This window comes from Anguilla rostrata, chromosome 15, assembly GCF_018555375.3.
Source record: "Anguilla rostrata isolate EN2019 chromosome 15, ASM1855537v3, whole genome shotgun sequence".
NCBI lineage: Eukaryota > Metazoa > Chordata > Actinopteri > Anguilliformes > Anguillidae > Anguilla > Anguilla rostrata.
In genome coordinates, this window is record NC_057947.1 from 7,477,379 (window position 1) to 7,497,049 (window position 19,671).

General features: G+C 45.8%; 1 protein-coding gene across 2 annotated transcripts in view; it reads right to left on the reverse strand.

Moving 5' to 3' along the window:
• LOC135241271 (kalirin-like) overlaps positions 1 to 19,671 on the reverse strand; it is an 84,935-nt gene that overhangs the window by 9,643 nt on the left and 55,621 nt on the right. For both annotated transcript variants that reach the window (XM_064311511.1, XM_064311512.1), the window contains exons 2-7: positions 10,300 to 10,374; positions 8,949 to 9,063; positions 6,006 to 6,198; positions 5,052 to 5,567; positions 2,581 to 2,703; positions 706 to 897 (exon numbers count right to left, since the gene is read on the reverse strand). In XM_064311511.1, coding sequence (XP_064167581.1) covers positions 706 to 897; positions 2,581 to 2,703; positions 5,052 to 5,567; positions 6,006 to 6,198; positions 8,949 to 9,063; positions 10,300 to 10,374 — 1,214 coding nt within the window. The remainder of the gene's footprint in view (positions 1 to 705; positions 898 to 2,580; positions 2,704 to 5,051; positions 5,568 to 6,005; positions 6,199 to 8,948; positions 9,064 to 10,299; positions 10,375 to 19,671) is intronic.

Consider the following 19,671-nt stretch of genomic DNA (forward strand, 5'->3'; position numbering starts at 1 on the left):
GGCGCTGCTGAGTGCTTTCTGACAGGGCGCAGTAATTTTCTCCCCCACCAAGGAACCGGCGGCCCGACCGGCGGCCCAACCTGCACTCCACACACTCAGGATCGCTCACACCCCAGCCCCAGCCAGGAACTCAACGCGCATCAGTGAGAGCATTACTGCTGTCCCCACAGTCGCCACAAAACCACCACAGCAGCATAAAATGTAAATACCAGCAAGTGCTTAAGCTACAGGAAGTCATAAGATACAGAGGCACTTTCAAGCACAGAGCCTGAAACGTTGTAAATTATTTTCTATACGGAGTGTGTTCCCCAGCCAGCTGGCTGAGACATTATTATTATCTACTAACTCCGGCTCTGTAATTCGGAAACTTTAATTCACGTGTCTGACCGAACATTTATCAAGCAGAGCGCTAACCATTCTCAAAATATATTCTTTGGATTATCTAAAACACTGGAATTAAGGAAGGCCAACCCAAACAGATACTGTACGTCCTGATAGCAGTCGGCGAATTTGGGACGGGAACTGAAATCAGTCTGGCGCGTCGCGGCATCGAATAGGGTCGCAACTCAAAAACTTCACACCACCTTCAGAGTGATTAACCTGAGGGAATCAAACCTTCCCCTTCCCAGCTCGAGGAGCATGGCTGGCTCTCCCGCCAGACAGTACTGCTTGACTACACCTTAGTGTAGTCGCGCGTGCGCCCACCTGCTCGGCCTTCTGGTGGAAGACGGCGGACATGGCGAGGATGGTGCTGCGCTCGTCCAGGGCGGCGGCGAAGCTCTTCCACTCCTGGTCCAGCTGGGCGGAGATCTGCTTGATCTGCTGCGAGGCGTAGTGGCCCGCCTCCGACAGCCGCGTCGCCACAGACATGATGCGGCTGATGTTCACGTAGGCGTTCTGCGGCGAGAGAGAGAGAGAGAAGGGGAGAGAGAGAGAGAGAGGGAGAGAGAGTGAGAGACAGAGAGAGAGGGGGGAAGGGCGGGAGGGAGAGAGAGAGAGAGGGAGAGGGGTGAGAGGGAGAGAGAGAGAGAGACAGAGAGAGAGAGAGAGAGGGAGAGAGAGGAGAGAGAGAGAGGAGAGGAGAGAGAGAGAGAGAGAGAGGGAAAGAGAGAGAAGGAGAGAGAGAAAAACAAAAACAAAAAAAGCGTTTGATATTTCGATCAGCGTTCGCCGGCCTCCCACGCACTCACCCGGAGCGCACTGCAGAGCTCACATTTCTGCGTTCGGTTCGCTTTTCCATTTTTTTTTATTATTAAGGTTGTCCTGCTTTTCAAAGCTCCTTGACCAGAAGCCCACCGCTTTATACGATAGCCCTGGTGACAGGGCTCGGTGTAGATCTTCAGCCTGGAAGGCATCGGTCTTTCCATCTCTCCGCTGGCATCCCTGGCACCCGCAGCGGTGTCGGTTCCACGCCCACGCGGGCACGCACACGCCCCGCCGCCATCTGGGTTTGGGTTCTAACGCCGCCGCGCCCTCTGCCCGTTGCCCGACTTATCGCGTCTCTCTCGTTTCGCCCGCTTTCAGCTTCCGCCATCACACCGCTCGCTTACTCACAGCCTGAGTCAGCTGATGCAACGGCCAGAATTACCGACGCTTCATCAAAACCTGGAAGCCAGACAAAAAGGTCCCGGGTTCAATCAGCTCCCCGGCTTTGACTCATGATTAAATGCATTTTTTCCCCCCCCCCTCTTCTTCCTGGGCAAAGGCAGGTCCGTTATCAGCAAATTGAAACCCGCCGAACGGAACAAACCCTTTGATTTAAATTGCAGGATGAAGTCGGGGACAAACGTCGATTGAAAAGGGGCCAACGGGCGTGAAAGAGAAAATAATAAAATACGCAAAATGCCCGCGCGTAACGTCGAGCGAATTCAGCGGCTATTAGCTAATCGTGCTAATTCTGGCTAATTTTTCTCATACTGAAAAGTCTCTTTTCGCGCTCTTTTCCGGTGACCGCACCACAGCGGTAGACGGTTGGAGGGTAGCGCTGACTGTTCAGGAACGCGCGGAACACAGACGGGCCTGTCGAAGGCCTCTTCGGTCCGCTCATCAGAACAAAACGACCAGCGTCTCAACGGTCGGCACCCCGCGCCGACCCAAGCCAGCGGGGGCCGCTCCTCCTCAATCACAGCACACAGGAGGCAGCCCAGACCCGGCCCGGGGCTCCAGCGAGGGTAGCACCTCTACCTTGTGATTACGGCCCCGGTGTGTGCAGGGCTACAATCAGGCGGGGAATCAAGGGCTCAAGAGGAAGCTCAGCGCTCCACCACGTCTAATCTCCAAAGTTCACAACAAACTTTTGTTAGGCTGCAACCACATCAATGCTATTGTTTTGGAAAAACACCGGTCATTATAGGCAAAATGAAAACAGCAATTAAGTCAATGAAAGACAGTATTTACGAAGCAGGAAACTGACCTAAGACCAGCATTTCTGAGGTATACTCCCTCCAGGGACTCGTTGAAGTGAATAATAACCTAAGCAGCAGCGAGTCCACCTTTTATCACACATCCCACATGCAATCATGGGCACACGGATTTGAAAGTACCACTGAATTCCTTAGAGCTGTTAGAATTGTTACCAACCATAGAGTTCATGGCAAAGTGATTGTGCTGTGTTTGGAGGTCCACTGCATGCTGGTAGCTGACGCCAATCTCGGTGTGGCTCTGCAGGAACAGCTCCTTGTTGTGACTGATCCAGTCAAACATCTACGGTGAAAGCACAGGAAACGGACTTTACTACACATATTGCTTGCACAATTTAATCAGAGAACCATCCGTAGTTATATTCAAGTTCTGCATGAATATTTATTTTAATCTGCCACCAACACCAACAACAATATTATTCATACAGCTTTTACAACGACAGAACAGAACTTCAGAAATTCTTAAAAATGTAATTTTTTTTTTCAGCATGCACCTCTAAATACATTTGATGAAGCTGAACCAATGTAACTTGAAAGACGTTTGCAATTTACAGAAGGGACCGTGAGTGTAATGAAATTTACTGACAGCCCAATTAAAGTTCTCTAATGTCCGACAGACATCCTTGCGAAACATTAATTAGATGAGCTACAGTTTGTTTACAAGCACTGGAAGAAAAAGTCAATTTAACTGCAGACAATGGACTCTATACGGCCACAGTGATTGCCTAAGGAAAAGAAGCATACCGGTAATTATTAACAAGACAGTTTCAGAGGAAGTGAACACAAGATCCTGTGGATCCTGATTTTTTTTTTTTTTTTTTTTTTTTTCAAAACATTCATTGATAGCACGCACAATCTTGCCATCTGAATTACAACAGGGGACCAGCAGCATTGCTTATGCACAGGATGGCCCTGTAAGAGATGACTTCTGTGGGAGTGGTATTACAAAAGAGTGACATTTCCCTTCTAGAGAGATCGATTTCCTGCAGACTCATTCTGACAACTGTCTGTGAAGCACTGCATTTTTAATGCAAAAAAAAATCACCTGGCTCACTGCACAGAGCAGAACATGTGCAGTTTTCTGACAGATGTTTGGGGAAAAATGGCATTTGTGAACTGAATTTTATTAACATTAACCACAAGCAGGCCCTTGCGCAAAAAAATTAATAATTACAATTTACTATGGTCATAATGAAATTTCTACTCTGGACACCAAACACATAACATTAACAGAAATGAAACATAACACAAAACAACAGCACAAAAACAGAACACAATTATGTTGTTTACGCAAGAGAATGCCATCGAAGGAAAACAAAATTAGCCTCAGTATTCCATTTAACTCAATGTCAACGGCAAATTCGGTTCTACTCTATCGCGAGGCTTTTCGGTTCATCGAATAACACCCCAGACAGGATCGGCGCTGCCATTTACAATCGGCATCCTATCAGAGCGACTGTCCTCAGTCGACATTCAACACCCAGCAATAAACCTCCATCTGGACCCGCCCTAATCGAAAGCATCAGCGGTAGAAGGTGGCTAAAATTAGGCAAGTGAAAGCATTTATGTAAAAGTTCCTCAACAGTGCGCACAGTACAATCCAGGGACCTATTGTCATACAAGAGTAGCTATGGGATATATTAAGAGATAAAAAGAACATTTGTTGGAGCAGAGGGAGTGTTGCATAATAGTGCATCAATCATCGCAGAACCACGCTAGCTGTTACACTCTGTTCTATCGATGCTCCTTGTCCTTATTAGCCTGCACTGCAGAGTGTCTTTCGCTGAATTTCTGGCCAGCTTGTGAATCTTTGCTATGTCTTCAATATGCCTTTGATATAATCTTTGATAAGATATAGATACGTACAGGTACAGGTATTCTGTATGGATGAAATGCTGTTTTAATTATATGAATTACTCTAATCAAAATATTATATCGGAAAAGAGAATGTTCTTCACAGGGTGACTTTCAAAGGGGGCTTCCTTAAGGACTTTTAATCTGCTTTTAATCTTTTTTCGTGCACACACTGTATTCCCACCGGGGTGAATTAAAAGCATACATATTGCATTATTCGCTTTAATAACTAGAACATTAAAGCATGTCCACAAATACAACTTGCCCTTAGGAGAGAAACTCCAAAAAAGAATGAAAAATGAGTGCTTGCCCATCGCACACAGACCTGCTTCCATGCACGTTCCAACACTTCATAGTACAATGCATTTTCTAGTTGCATTACATCCAAGAATTGAACTGAATTCATTCTGACAGAGAGACATATTTTAAACTAAAACCACTCAAACAAGGTTCCCTAGAACTCAAATGATTAATGTATGCACTTTATGCAAACTCATAAGATCATATTTTGCAAGCTGCAAATGTTTTGAGGATGTATGCCTGGGATAAATATTTACACTTAAGGGACAGAAATTCCTCAAAACCATCTCCAGCTGTTAAAAAAAATTAAAAAAAACTGTCAAAGCATTCTGCTTCTCAGGTCACTGCTCCACACAGCCGTTTCTCTAACTGCCACACTAACTCACCGCGGCTCCACACGGCCGTTTCCCTAACCACCGCACCACCCCGCCCTACCGCCCCCGCCCCACCGCCCCCGCCCCGGCCCGGGCGCCTCACCTTCTCGGCGTCCTGCTCGTAGAGCCGCAGCTGGAAGCACTGGTCCAGCTTGAGCTTGCGCACGTGCCACATCTGGTGCAGGTGCTGGCGGGTGGAGTGCAGCTTGTCCAGCAGGCTGGCGATCTTGGGCACCACGCTCTGGAAGTCGGCGCCGCCCGAGACGCAGTTGCGGCCCGAGAAGCCGTCGGCGGAGCCGCGGATGCACTGGAGCAGCCGCTGGCCCTCGCGGTCCAGCTCCTCCACCGGGGCCTTCATCACCTTCTTCTTCAGCTGCGTGTGCTCGTCGATGAGCCGCCGCGAGGCCTCCACGTCCGCCGGGAACTCCTTCTTGGCCAGCATCTCCTGCAGGTCCTCCAGGCGGGAGAGGAGGTGCGCCGCGCTGCCGATGAACTCCTCCAGGGAGACGCGCAGCTCCATCCACTCCTCGTGGTTGTACTCCAGGGAGCCCTCGAAATCGTCCGTCAGCTGAGACGGGTCCACTAGCTTCGTCAGACCCTCCACTGACACCATACTAGTCTGGAACACACACACACAGAGAGAAAGGGAAGGTCTATACTCCATTCCTCATTTAATCAGGCAACTGATTCTGTTACAGAAATGGATTATGCTGAAATTAAATTTAGATAAAATATAATATCAATGTGTTGGATATCTTGACAATGTATGGGCTAATATACAAATTGAAGCCGATTTCAGATAGAGTGATCTCATTTTAAAAAATGAACTGCTGTGAGATATATTATTCATTATATTGCCAAATAAGTTCCCATACCCACAATATACTGCAATATATTGTGCTTTGTAAGGGTTTGCTCATGGTGTAGTTTTAATACTAACAGAGTACAGCTGGTGCCTATTGGGCTTATATAAACTGTGTTAGCATTGATTCAGTGCTGAGGAGGCTTAACTGCATCCAAGCTAAAAGCCCGGGTGACGTGTCTGAGGGAAGATCACCTCGAAGGTGAACTTGGCGCTGCCAAAGTTGGTCTTCTGCTTCTGCCAGAAGGTGTCGGGTTTGATGATGAGGGCGACGCAGATCTCTGCGGGAAAGGCTTCTTGCAGCGTCTTCAGCAAGGGCTTGATGAGGTCCCACTTGGAGCCTCGCATATCAATGATTACGGTAAATCCTCGCTTGCAAACGTCCTCGCTGCGAGAGAAAGGGGAAACAACGCGGTGGCTCCGTCGCTCTCAGAACTCTCACACGCACACAAGCGCTCAAAGGGAAGATGTAGAATGGCATCGAGGATGATTCGGGATTAGCGTCAAAGCCGTCGCACGTAGCAGGCGTTTATCTAGCATGACTAAATGAATCGCAAATTCACTTTGTACGGCGTGTCTCGTTGGTCTCCTCCCGTGAAATCACACCTGAGGTTTAGTCCACCAATGACACAATTCAACAAGACAAGTTGTAAACTTGCTGGAGGATGAATGAGTCTTAGCACCCCAGGCTTCTTACAGTAACTGTAACAAATTATTTATCAGAGTTTCTTTGCCCTAAATTCCCAAAACAGAGGTCCCATTTATTTTTTCCACAAGTAATATTAATCTTCCCCTTTTTCTATTCTTAGCCCTTCGCTATCAAACGCACTTCGCTGATTGGTAGATTAAAATAACCGGTAATTGCTTTGGTGTGTTCAATGCCCTGCGATCCTCTTCAAATTAATGTAGCCCAGATCTCCTTTCTGATGCCAGGTGAGACACACATAATGGTAATGGGGGTCAAATCTACGCCAGCGTGACTCTTCTCAAACAACAAAAGCAGTCTTTCCTTCTCCAGTCCTTCATTCCCAAAGTATTATAAAGGGGTCACTTGTAAAACCGCAATACATGACCATATAATGGCCAAAGCAGTGGACAGTAGGATGCTTGTGCAGTACCACCTTTCTCATTTTTACGGAAAGGGTGAAAGACGGGTTCTACCCAGAGGGAACGTGCAAACTGCACGAGGTTGAAGAACGTCGCTAAAATGTCTCTTTTCTGAATCCGAAGCCACAATACTTTGACCACACAAACAGAGCACAATGAAATTACATAACACCATCTTCTCTGTAAGGAAGACAGTGCCTACTGTAAAACTCTCAGCATGGTTATACTGTAGGTCTGAGAATGAAAAGAACAGCATTCGATTGGTGTTTCTGCTACAGTGCATTTCCGTGCTAGTGACAGTAGACCAGTAAGACAGCCTAAAGCAAGCTGAAATGATGGTTCGACTACATTGATTTTCTTATGTGTACAGCAGTAACCGCTGTAATACAGCGATCTGAGCATGCTTCTCGCAGCTCCTGCGGGACTGCAGTGCATGTCCTTTCCATGTAAATGAAAGACAAAATTTCCCCCAATACAATATCACATTTTTCAAAGTCATTTCAGACCTAACAAAAATAATAATTAAATAAAAATCAAAGCCTGCAGAAGCTTTAAGGCTTCCCCAGGTAGTTTCACACAATCATTTGCGTTGAAAGGCGAATCTTATTCATGTTTGCCTTCTGTTGGATGTTCAAGAGCAGAGTCTTTTACAGAAGCTCAGCCCAGAATGAAATCAACACCCCCAAAAAGCAGACTAAAACGTACAGTTTAGCCTTTTCTTTTTTCCAGGGTCGACAGAAGCCCTCAGAAAACACTACATGGCCCCTCACAGTGCCCATACGCTAATAACCCTTTTTATCCCCCTAGCTCGACGTGTGCCAGTAACCAGGGGGGGTCATTCCAAGGCACCGTTTGCTATCTTGTTTTCGTTTCTTCGCTCAGGAGTGGCTGGCGGTTGAAACCCTTGCTGAGCGCCCTTTTGCGCTGTATTACAGAGAGAGACTTTGAAGACGCCTTCAGAGACCGATCGATGGGCAAGCGAGCCAGCTGCTGCCCCCGGCGCGAAGAAACGACGCAGCAACACGCGCAGACGCCGCACCACCGTTAGCATGTAGCAGCGCCACGGTTTCTATTTATTTATTAAAGCTTTATTTTACTAGGTTAGTCTCATTGAGAATCAAAATCTATTTTTGCAAGAGAGACCAGGCCAATAAAGCAGCACATAAGTTTCAGAGAATGACAACATAAAACATCAAAATATTACAACAGCTAATAAAAATAATCATTTTAAAATATCAATTTAACATATAAATTTAGACATGTAAACAGTAATGTAAGTTAGGACATAAGAGATATCATTACCCAATGATTAAAACACTGACATCCCCCCATTTCAATGAAGTCAATGTCTTTGGCCTTGAATCTCTCATTCAATGTAACAAGCTACATTAAAAAAAAACAAAAACAACCCCAGCCACAACAGATGTCTCCATACTGCAGACACCAAGTAAAAACCCCAATTATCACAAAGCAAGTGAGTCCAAATCAGCAACACTTTCACTTTTAAAGTAGAGGTGGGAAATTCAATTCCAGGAGGGCCAGAGTTTACGAACGCCCAATTAGCTAATTAGCTCTATACACCGATGCCAGTTCAGTCAAACATAGTTATCGACTGTGATTCATGAGCTTATCAATACATTTAGCTAAAATGTCAGATCATGCATATAAAACAATGAAAGCATAATGCTAATTAAATATGTAAGCACAAAATGGCATGGAAACCAGATATGCGCACGGAACAAAGGAACAAAATAAGCTTCTGCAACAGAAAACATAAAAGAAGTGGAGCAAATCACATTTATATGCTTCACATGCTTCCAAAATTATGTTATAGCTGATTTGTTTCTCCATTCTCACAATGCAGAATAGGCACTCAGTTAAAAGTTAAACCTATTTTAACTCATTGGATGCAGGCACATGCTTTTCCATTATTAATAAATGACAACAAACATCTTCTTTCTGACCACAAGAGCCTGAGTAGCCTTCAGTGAACATTACCGCATAACCACAGCCATTTCCCGCTCTTTTTACCTGGGCACAGTAGACAAGTAGGTCACCAGCCTTCTCAAGTCCTCCTGCTTTATTCTGTCATGGTTACTTCTGGCAGGGAAGGTCAAGATTGGTCCACCTCTTTTATCACGCCCTCCTGGAAAAATCACACAAAATCATTTCAGTTCCTCTCTGCATGGGACAGGGGCCACGACAAGACCCCTGCCAAAGCTTTGATACAGGAGATGCAAGGTACACACAAAGATTACAATAACATCCATTTGGTTTTGTAGATTCCACAATCAAAGGTGAGCTACACAGTTTTGAACAGACATAACTCATAAATCCAGATATCCATGGAACAAATTCAAGCTATGTATGTTGCTCAAGTGAAACACCTGTGTCTGGCCAGAGATTTGAGCCTGTTGCTTTCTGGTTGCAGGCCAAACCCTTTGAAAACTATGCCAAACAGTTTCCAAATACCACAGAAGGGCAAAAACATCTTCCATTACATTTTATTTCTTTATGTCTCCTCTCATGAGACTCTAACAAATTAGTTTAATGTCAATCAACAGCCAAATTAAAATCCTAGCAGGTGAGATGGATATGAGTGAAGATCATGAGCCACCGATGTAGACTCATACAGTGAGTAAGCCATGATGACATCATCCCATTCCCCTGTGACTGTCCTGTCCATTACAGTATGTAAACATGGGGGTCACTGACCTCACTGACAAAAAGCAAACCGTCTCTTTTGTCACCTGCTTAGGGGTGAAGAACCGACGGGGCAAACTCCATTAAAAAGTGTGATGGCTGTGATCTACAAAAGCTAACTAGAAATGATAGCGGTCCAATGCAGACAAAAGAATAAAATCGACCCAGCTGAAAATTCCAGCTAAGACCAGCTGGGATTCAAAGCTGGTTTAACATGGTTTAAGATGGGTTTTTTACACTTCAAGCCAGTCATACACTTTACACTTCATTGGTCAAAGCTGACCTCAAGCTGGACAAAGCTGGTTAAGCTGGTAGAGTAAGCTGGTGGTCGAACTGGTTGACAAGCTGAATAGCTGGTTGACCTGCAAAAAGTGTAGAATACACCGCTTAAGCCAGCTTGACCAGCTCAGGTTGGTTTAAGCTGAAATTTTCAGCAGTGAAAGGACACTAGAATCTGCTGGTGCCTATTGTCCTGACTCCATCTGAATGAGTGTGTGGTAAAGCACTGTACTACCGCTGCCATGGTTACAACATCTGCCTCTCACCCCTCACCTCTTCTGTTCCCCTGAATGGGTGAACCACAGCCCAGGTCCCAACGACAGGATAACCCATTGGGTATTACATACCCCGGTTAATACTGAGATTCCCATGAGGAATGAGAGGAGCTGTCCTTACTCACCTGACACGAAGGCCACTTTCTCTTTCAGCACAGGCAAAACATCGGCCGCCTTAATCCCGTCGTTTCTGAAGGACCCTGGGGGGGAGAGGAGAAGCGGGACAAGATGCACTAATCAGCTTTCGCCGCTAATCTCATTACGGGATTCACATTCCTCGACAAAGGCACCCGTGCTCTCTGATGACAACAAGGGCGTATTATCGTTGGAAAGTTTGAGAAGCTTTTCAAAACTCCCAAAAAAATTCTAATCGGCTCTAAAAATAAAGTCAATACCACATAATCAGTAAGAGAGAGCCAATTTCAGAAAAATTGAACATGAGTTTGGAATTAATGGTAAGATGTCGCAGGCATATCGTCAGTTCATCTCTCTTAGATTCACACACTCTGCACACACTGTTCTCATAATATTATGAATACAGTGGAGTTTGAGACTTTGAGTGAGGTTTCATACCTCAGTAGTTTTGGCACAAGTAAAGCTTCTGATATCCTGGCTATGCTTTTAAGTCTGTTGCAGACTGAAGCCCTGCACACTGAGGTCAGCAGGTTTCTTTTGGCCTGTATGAAGCAGACGGTTTAGCATTCAACCCCAATACCCCACCACTTTCCTCTGGGTATCACTCTGATCAGCGCTATGATATGAAAACACACAGCCGTTACAAGGACATTTATTTTCACTTGGCACAGGGATGAATAAGCTCTACACCAGGGAAGGGCCAGCCCTGCTCCCAGAGTGTCACGGATGTTTCTGGTTTTTGCACCATCTGAAGTCCTGACTACATAATTGGATCCATTATTAAGCCTAACGAATGCAGTTCAGCATTCGTTCTTGGTGAATATTCTCCATACAGGCTCTGGGTACTCAGATCCAAGACCCAAATATGTCCGCCATTCCAAAAATGGGGTAGTCTACACCTGTTCTGTGGTATAGCAAAGAGGGTGGTGTGCACTGGCTCAAACACATGGCTCTTCATGGTTTATGGTTCATGGTTTGCCTGGCTGTGCTTCTACCTTGGTGTGACATAAATGCTGTAGGTTCTCCTACGCTGATGTTCTGAAGCAGCACTTTACAGTGAGAAGTTTAATTCATTTTTCAACTTTCCACAAAACTAAACGCAAAATCCAAATTAGCTCATGCAAATGTGCTGTGCGAGAAAAAATATATAATTCTGTTACCCCACTGGATCATTCAAAGAGAATCACAGTGAGGCACAGCACACGATGTGAAATAAAACAATTCAACCAATGCATAGAGCACGCGATTGGGATTTACCCTGTTTTAGTTTGCCCTCCTGGCTTGCGCCGTGAGGCGTAAACACTGTCCAACATGTGCTGTTTGAGCAGTGGGGAGAAGGGGAAAAAAAAAACAATCTCTGCTTTCCGGGGTCAGCCATGTCCAAGCCCATCTGTTCCGTTTCGTAAGGCAATGCTCTCCACGCGTCCCGGGACGTCAGAGCGGCTGTTCGGCATCCGCTGCGCGCCCCGTCCCGAAGGCCTGCCGCTCCCCGGGTGCGCCGTTTAGCGGGGACCCGTTCCGCAGGACGTTTCGCGCTCAGCCTGATCTCAAAACACGAGGACGAGAGGCGTCGTTTCTCAGCCCTTCCGCAGAGCGTCGGCGCTCATCTCCGAGGACGGAGGCCGGGGGCCGATGTGGACGGACAGCGGATCGGTTTCCGGGTTCTTCAAACCCAGCGTTCCCGTCCGTCAGGCGGAAAAATACTTTTGCCGCCTACAGCTCGCTGTCTGCTCGCGGCATAGAATATCTGTCTGGCTTCACTGTGTCATAAAACTGGGTAAACATCTCTCTGTACTGTGCGTCGGAAGTCCTGCCTGTCACCTTTTCATTCACTTTCATCTGCTTTATTTGGAAAAGAGATTGCAATCCGTGGACGTCTGGAAAACTATTTCATTCAAAACTTTACCAGTCAAATTATGAAAAATATTCACATTAATATCTGTTCACAGGTTCTTCTCACCCCTAAAGTGAATTAAATCACTGCACAAAATACACATTTCAAGCTTAGAAAACTGAATCAATATGGTTGAAAGCTGAAATTTTCCAAAAAAAAATAAAATAAAATATATAATAATGAAAACCATGCATTATAAATTGATAAGTGAAAAAGACAGGAACTAGTGTGTCTTCATTTGCAAAGTCCTGAGTGCATTACCATGGTCCCAGCCCTGACAAAGAATCAGGCATAAGCAAGCGATCCACAGAGAGCAGCGTCTCACAGTCTCACAGATGTCTGCTAGCATTTGAACTTGAGAGTAATTCATTAGTGGAGCAATCTGTTCTTTTGATAATCCTTGGGTTGACAGCTGGGACATGGAGACCAAGAGGAAGTCTGAGAAAGTTGACAGTCCTGGCTCCCCACCCCCCGCCCCGATTACCATGCAACAGTCACCAGCGCCTGCCACACACACAGAAACCCCACCTTTTCCATGGCCAACTTATAACCACCAGCGCCTGCCACACACACAGAAATTCCCCTTCTTCCACATCAACTCAGGACCCCCAGCCCCACCTCAGAACAAAAACCTGCTCCCTCCAAGTAGAGGACGCGAGCCCTCTACGGCAGAAATAAAAACAAACACGCCCCTCTCCCAAACCAGCTCATAAGGGCCAGCCCTCCCTCCCACTCTCTCCCCCTCCCAAAACCAAAGCCATTACCTATCTCACACAAAAATGCTCTCTTCTCCTAAACCACGTCATGGCCACCAACAATACCTCACACATGAACTCCCTCCCCATACCACACATGGCAGCAGCCGCTAGCCATAGCTCACTAACATAAACTATCTCCCTATCCCACACGAAACCACAGCCACCAGGCCCATCTCACTTAAAGTCTGTGTGTTTTTCCAACACTCCTCACAGCCAGCATCAAGGCCCTAATCTCTCCAATCTGTTTCTGCTATATCTTAAAGGCATTCCTCACTCTTGTGGCCTTCGGCATAAATGATGGCATTAAACCCGAAACCGCTCGACTGTAACGTGCGTTACTTTTACTGCCTGCCCCAAGACCTTTTTAGGCCCGATGACTCAACCACCAAAGTATTTCTCTTTAATGGATTTTTATGGGGCGGATACATTTTGTTCAACTTCTCCAGATTCTGTTAAGTTCACAAATTATCTTAAATGACCTCATAAAACACACACAGACAAACACACGCACGCATGCAAAAATCAGAAAGGAATGCGTTTGGGAATGTCTTCCGCTGGGAATGAGTTATCTGTGTCCTTATAGAGAGCACACATCATGCAGACGTCCTCAAGGTATGTAAAATTGCTACAAAGGAAGAACAAAGCTGTACTTGAATAGCCTACACAGATGAAAAGGCCTAACAGGTTTCTTACAAAACCGAAGAGAAAAAAAGAAAGAGCAAAGACTTAACGTTCAGGCTGCATAATGCTTGAGTTGCTGCCTACTTAAAAAAATAATGCAATGCTGAGCTGTGAAAACTGAGCCCATAGCTGGCCAAACTGATATCTCACTGACAGACACCCCGCAGCACACTGAGGGCAGAGTTCAGCTGGTGCAGGAGACGCTGGCCCAAGATCAGGTTGCACGTCAGCCGGGGGGGGGGAACTGATTTCAGTGGGGTTTCGGTGCCACCGGTAATGGGGAGGACAGAGGGCAGCGCGCACTGCCACCAGGCCTGCTGGTAATCACGGCTCAGCGGAGGACGGGGGAACTTGAATTACAACCTTCGGGTTTAAATCTCAGGTGGAGCCGTCGCACCCTTGAGCAAGGCACTTAACTTCTCACCTCGTGTTTATCCATAAAGTAGGCCCCATAATAAATTCTCTCAAACATAAGAGCAGCAGTTATTTATCTATTTACCTTTTTCGCTGAGCATGTGTGTGCCTCCATGCTTGGGATTTTCTGGAAAGCTAACTTAGAAAACCTTCTAATAGTAGCTTGCCAAAAAAAGCTTTCTTTAGTGAGATTAAACAACTAGCTTCAGTGGTTCAGTGCCGGCTTGGAATTTCTACAGGTACGGTGCAGATGGTCTAATCGCAAGTCAATTAAAACTTCAGTGGCCATTCAGGCTGTGCTTTTGGGGTGGGCAAAAATGAGTTTTTTCACACCAAAGCAGAACTCCTTACTCAACATCAATGCTACAATGATTCAGTGGTCATTCTGACCACATTCTGTGTTGTGATTACCATGCAAAATAAATGTAAGCAATAGGAGCATTTCTAAGATCAAAGGTCTCTATATGCAATTCTATAACAAATTTCCTTAATTACTTCAATTCCCTTTGCACATCTAGTAAAGACACAGTTTCCACCTTCAAAAAATGCAGAACGACTTTAATTACCCAGTGATAGTGACAAAAGGTTCTTACTGAAATAAAAAATGACTTCAATGAGTTAGCTCTGTGTCTGAGATATTAGGCATTTTATGTGCATCAGGGGAATCATTTGCAAAACAAAGTCTCCAGTTGTGAGAATAATTCCACGTTCGCAGGTTGAATGTTATCACAGCCTGGCAGAAGGTCACGCTCAAATGATCTCAGCGAGGTTGTTCCTCACCACGTGTTGCAAATGCATCAAATGCATCAGTTTCTTATATTGTTGATACCCCATGCTTTCTGCATCATTAAAACATTACAGTACACATTTCAAGTGAACAACGTATCTCTTCAGAGAAGCGCTAGCAAGGGAAACCTCTGAAGCCCACAAAGATGCAGTGAAACACATTAGCATGATCTCAATAAAGCAACGGTGAACAGATCTTTAAACAAATCGCTAACGGCTTCATGGAGGTGAAATCAGACACACCGTGAGCCAGGCTAGCCTTCCTCTGTTTTTACAGTAGCAGCACAAAGCGGTCTGATCCTTCGCTCTTTCTTGAAAGAGCTGCAACCAGCTACCACACTGTGGGAGGGTATCCCTAGCAACGCATCCGCGCTGGAAACTAGGTCAAGCCCCTCCCCTCGGTAACACCCTACGCCAGTCAGGAAAGCCGCCTCTTTATCGCCATGCGTGGATTTCTAATTGTTAACACATTCTTTATTGTCTCCGCAGACAGGAAAGTGGCCATTTTTGGGGCAGGCTCACAAAACAGCAGGATCTCTACAGCAGTAATCTCTGACATAAGGGCACGCCGTCAGACCAAACTGGCTCTCATCCGATTTGGGGCAGAGTGGGACAAAGAGGGTCTGTGTTATCTGGTGCCCAGACAGACCTGGACAGCAGACAGGAAAGCTCCTGAATACAACCCCCACCCCCCTCCTGTAAATGCAACAGCGCCCCCCCCCCACCCCCCTTCCAGTAAATCAAGACATCGCTTTTTCCTCTGGACCAACAAGCAGTGGACTGAGGATCCCATGAACAAGCATAAGCTCTTGGTCAATGGCAGAATATGTCCTTGATACTATTTTTTTTTTTTTTTTTGCAGGATACCAGATGTGGTATAAATCATTGTGTCCACCTGTTTCCATACAGAACATCACCCTCCCCCACCCCATCACCCCCCACTCCCGCCCCCACCCTGACCCGTAAGACTTAGGAAGACAGTTTATAAGATTCATTCAAGAATATATTCAATAAAAAGCAGAGCATATGAGAATTGCATATGCTCGAGTCCCAAGGGCGGCTTTTGTATGTAACAGATGTTAAGGCTAAGAAAGAACGATTCATTGGAAGCAGCAAATCATCGTTATTCTGACTTGCAGGGACAGGAACATGTGCAGCTGCTCAGACTAAACTGACAGTTCTCCAGCTAACAGGCACAATTAGCAAGCCAGTCAATAGAACCGAAGCTGCTAAGTTCCTGTAAATTGTCACACGAGCCGATATTTCAAACGGAGATTAACCAATATCATTTCTCCCTATTTGATGTCTTTGTCCCAGAGCTAAGTGTTTCCAGTGCATGAACAGTATTGGAAGAGTGCCACTCAACTAAAAAAAAAAAAAAAAAAAGCGCATTTCTATTTATTCATTTGGTGAACATCTGCCGCTCTTATTCGAAAGAGTCTCAGGGCGACGATACTGATCCGTGAACAGTTTCGCTCGTCACTGTTAGCTCATAATGAATGAGCTTTGGGTTCGGAGAGGGGAGACGCAGATCAAAACTCCTGTTCTGAACGGAGAACGCCGCGCCGAACACAGAGGAGCACTGCGGAAGACCGCGGTTAAACCTTCATGAGGGCTAGCCTTCACACGGCGAACGCTTCAGCGGCCTCCGCGATCCTGCAGCTCCTGCGGGGAGGGGGGCGCACCCCCTGTCGTATTAGGGCCCGCGCCCACGACCGCGTCATCGGTACCGGTCCCCACACCACCCGCGTTCGACCCAGAACCCAACTCTTCGGGCCTCGCTAACCCAGAACCCTCCCCAGAACCAGGGAAGCACGAGCGACTGAGAAGCTGCCAAGTAGGACAGAAAAAAAAGCTTTGAGAAGTCAATACAGGTTGGCTGTCACCGCACACGGCGTTCATAAAGTGAGTTTCTTTACTGGGAGAAAAGACAAACGACGAATGCTTTTTTTCCATACTCAGCACAGTCCTTGGCTGTCTTCATTTATTACATGCTATTTTTTGCCGAACATAGGCCCCCCCCCCCGTATCTAGGGCAAATTATATTGCTTACGTTTTACATGTAACCCATTCATGCAGAGCACTAACACTACAAGAGCAATTCAAGTTAAGTATCTTGCTCCAGGGCACAAAAGCAGAAATGGAATCAGTGGCCCAACACAGGTCTTGAAAACCCAAGGTGACATGAAAAATACAGCTAAACACCCCACTTCTTTCATCTCAGTTGTTCAAACTCAATTCACAGAAGTATCCTTTTTTCCGGAATTGGTCGAGTTCACTTTAAGGATATTGCATAGTGTTGGGCAGTATGTCTCTGGGCTTTCTTTCCGATCACCATTACATTAGGATGTTCAATGAGCCAAACGCCGCCCAAGAAAACAATGCCATTGTAACTGCAAAGCCTTAAATGACACATTTAATTTCCCTGAAGAGAATCGGCACTGGAAAGGGAGAGACTGAGAGAGAAAGAAGAGAGAAAGAAAAAGACGAAGAGAGATGGAGGGAGAGAGAGAGAGGAGGGACGGAGGGAGATAGAGGGAGAGAGAGAGAAAGAGAGAGAGAGAAGGAGGAAGGGAGGAAATAAAATGGAAGTAGACAGATGGAGAGAGCGAGATCCTGGCATGGGCAGAGCATCTGGGAAAAGCATCTGGTGAAATCACACATGCTCCCGCTCAAAGGAAAATCTACGCAAATGAAAGGTTATTACAAATCATGAGCTCGATGACATCCCACAGATTCCATGCCATTACCCATTACCCCATTACCCCAGGCTGCTGGCACCACAGTGCCCTGTGCCCTGTCCCACACTCTTCTGCCACGGCTATAGACCATGACATAAACATGGGAAATAACCAGTTACTTTACCAGCCACGAGAGAGAGAGAGAGAGAGAGAGTATGAGAGAGAAAGGGAGAGAGGGAGGGAGGGAGAGAGAGCGAGTGAGCAAGAGAGAGAAATGAGGGTAGATGGGGGGGGGAGGGGATTCAAGATCAATGCACTACTAGGAAAGCCAATTCCACCCTGAGGCCCACACACAGTATCCCGCACTAATGATGCTGTACCCACTGAGCGCAGCGCTCTTCATGTACAAACGCAGAACCGCGTGCGTTCAATATCCAAATGCTAACGGTTAAAGCCGAAGGTAAACACAGGCGACGTCGCCGTTCAGCAGGAATAACGTCTTTCTCTCTCTCTCTCTCTTTCTCTGGAGATGCTCGGTGATGTTCCTCAGAGGGAAGGTCTATTTCATTTCAGCTGAAAGAACCGCCTGTAGCATCTCTGCATTCGCCGTCCACAATCTCCCAGATCGATATCGCCGGGCAGCGATACGCATGTGACACAGGACACAGGGCAGGGCCCGGAATAAGCCTTCTGTATGGATTGCTACTTCGAGCGTGAAGAGCTGGCTGGCTCACTGCAGCCACGGAGAGGAAAAGAACGGAACGTCATTACACATTCATGCATTGCTTTACTCTCAAATAAATAAAAAAAAATGAATATTTCATAGCCGGTGATTATTTACGGTAAATTAAGAAATAATGAGAGGGGAAATCAAATCCGATCTTCAGGGAAACTCGGGGAAGGAAAAAGGGATGATTTTCTGCAGCGGAAGCAAAAAAAAACGAATAAACGGAATGAGACAAGGAGCGGAAATTCACCCCTCCATCGCAGGAGGGCACGTCATGTCTCTCTACCTGCGGCTGGGCGGAGCTAAACCGGCCTTAATGAGATGTGAAATGATCGTTCGATCGTCGAGGCGTAACTGCGTAGCTGCGCAGTTAGCTGAAGCTCAGCTCCGCTGAGAACACGCCCCCAAACGCGCAGTGTTTTTAAAATCTGCATTCACAAGACGCGGCCTCACACTTCAGCTACACACCGCAGCTTCAACCACCCCATCTGTGGGCTTCCCATCCATCCTTGTGCTAGGCGATTTCTGTGTTCAGCAGGATGTTAAATGCAGCCCTACGTACATTACATTACAGGCATTTAGCAGACGCTCTTATCCAGAGCGACTTACACAACACTCTACATAGCATTCACACTGCATCCATATACACAGCTGGATATATACTGAAGCAATGCAGGTTAAGTACCTTGCTCAAGGGTACAACGGCAGTGTCCTACCAGGGAATTGAAGGTTACAAGACCAGTTTCTTACCCATTATACTACACCGCCTCCCACATGTGCATTTTTCATAAATTAACCAGTTTGTATGTTTGTAATTCCCTGACCATGGATCCTCCAAAGGAAGTCCATATTAAAAAAGTAATGAAGAGAGAAAATGCAACCATGTGACAGCTGTAATAAAATGTCAAACAACAGGAAAAGGTAGACTGCAGAACTGAAGCCCACAGTCTTTGTTAATGCACAGCGTGCAATTTCTAATTGTGTGAGTGTGTTTATGAGATGGAAGGTGTTACTTCAAATAGATAGTTAATATAATCACAAAATAATAATGTAATCATGTAATAATGAAAATGTGCATAATTAAATATAAATACAGGTATATGCGTTTGTGTGTATGATCTGTGTGTGTGTGTGTTATTTTCCATATATGTTTATCTGTGTGTGTGGGTTTGAGTTCAGTTTTAACACACACACACACACACACACACACACACATTATTTAATTATGCACATTTTATGTAATTATTACATAACTGCATTATTATTCTGTGATTATTTTCACAATCTCTTTGAAGTAACTCTCATTATCGCTCACATACACACACTCACACAATGATACATGAAATTCCAAACTGTACATGAACAAAGATCATAGCCTTCATTTCTCATGACATAGACAAAACCAAAAAAAACTGAAACAC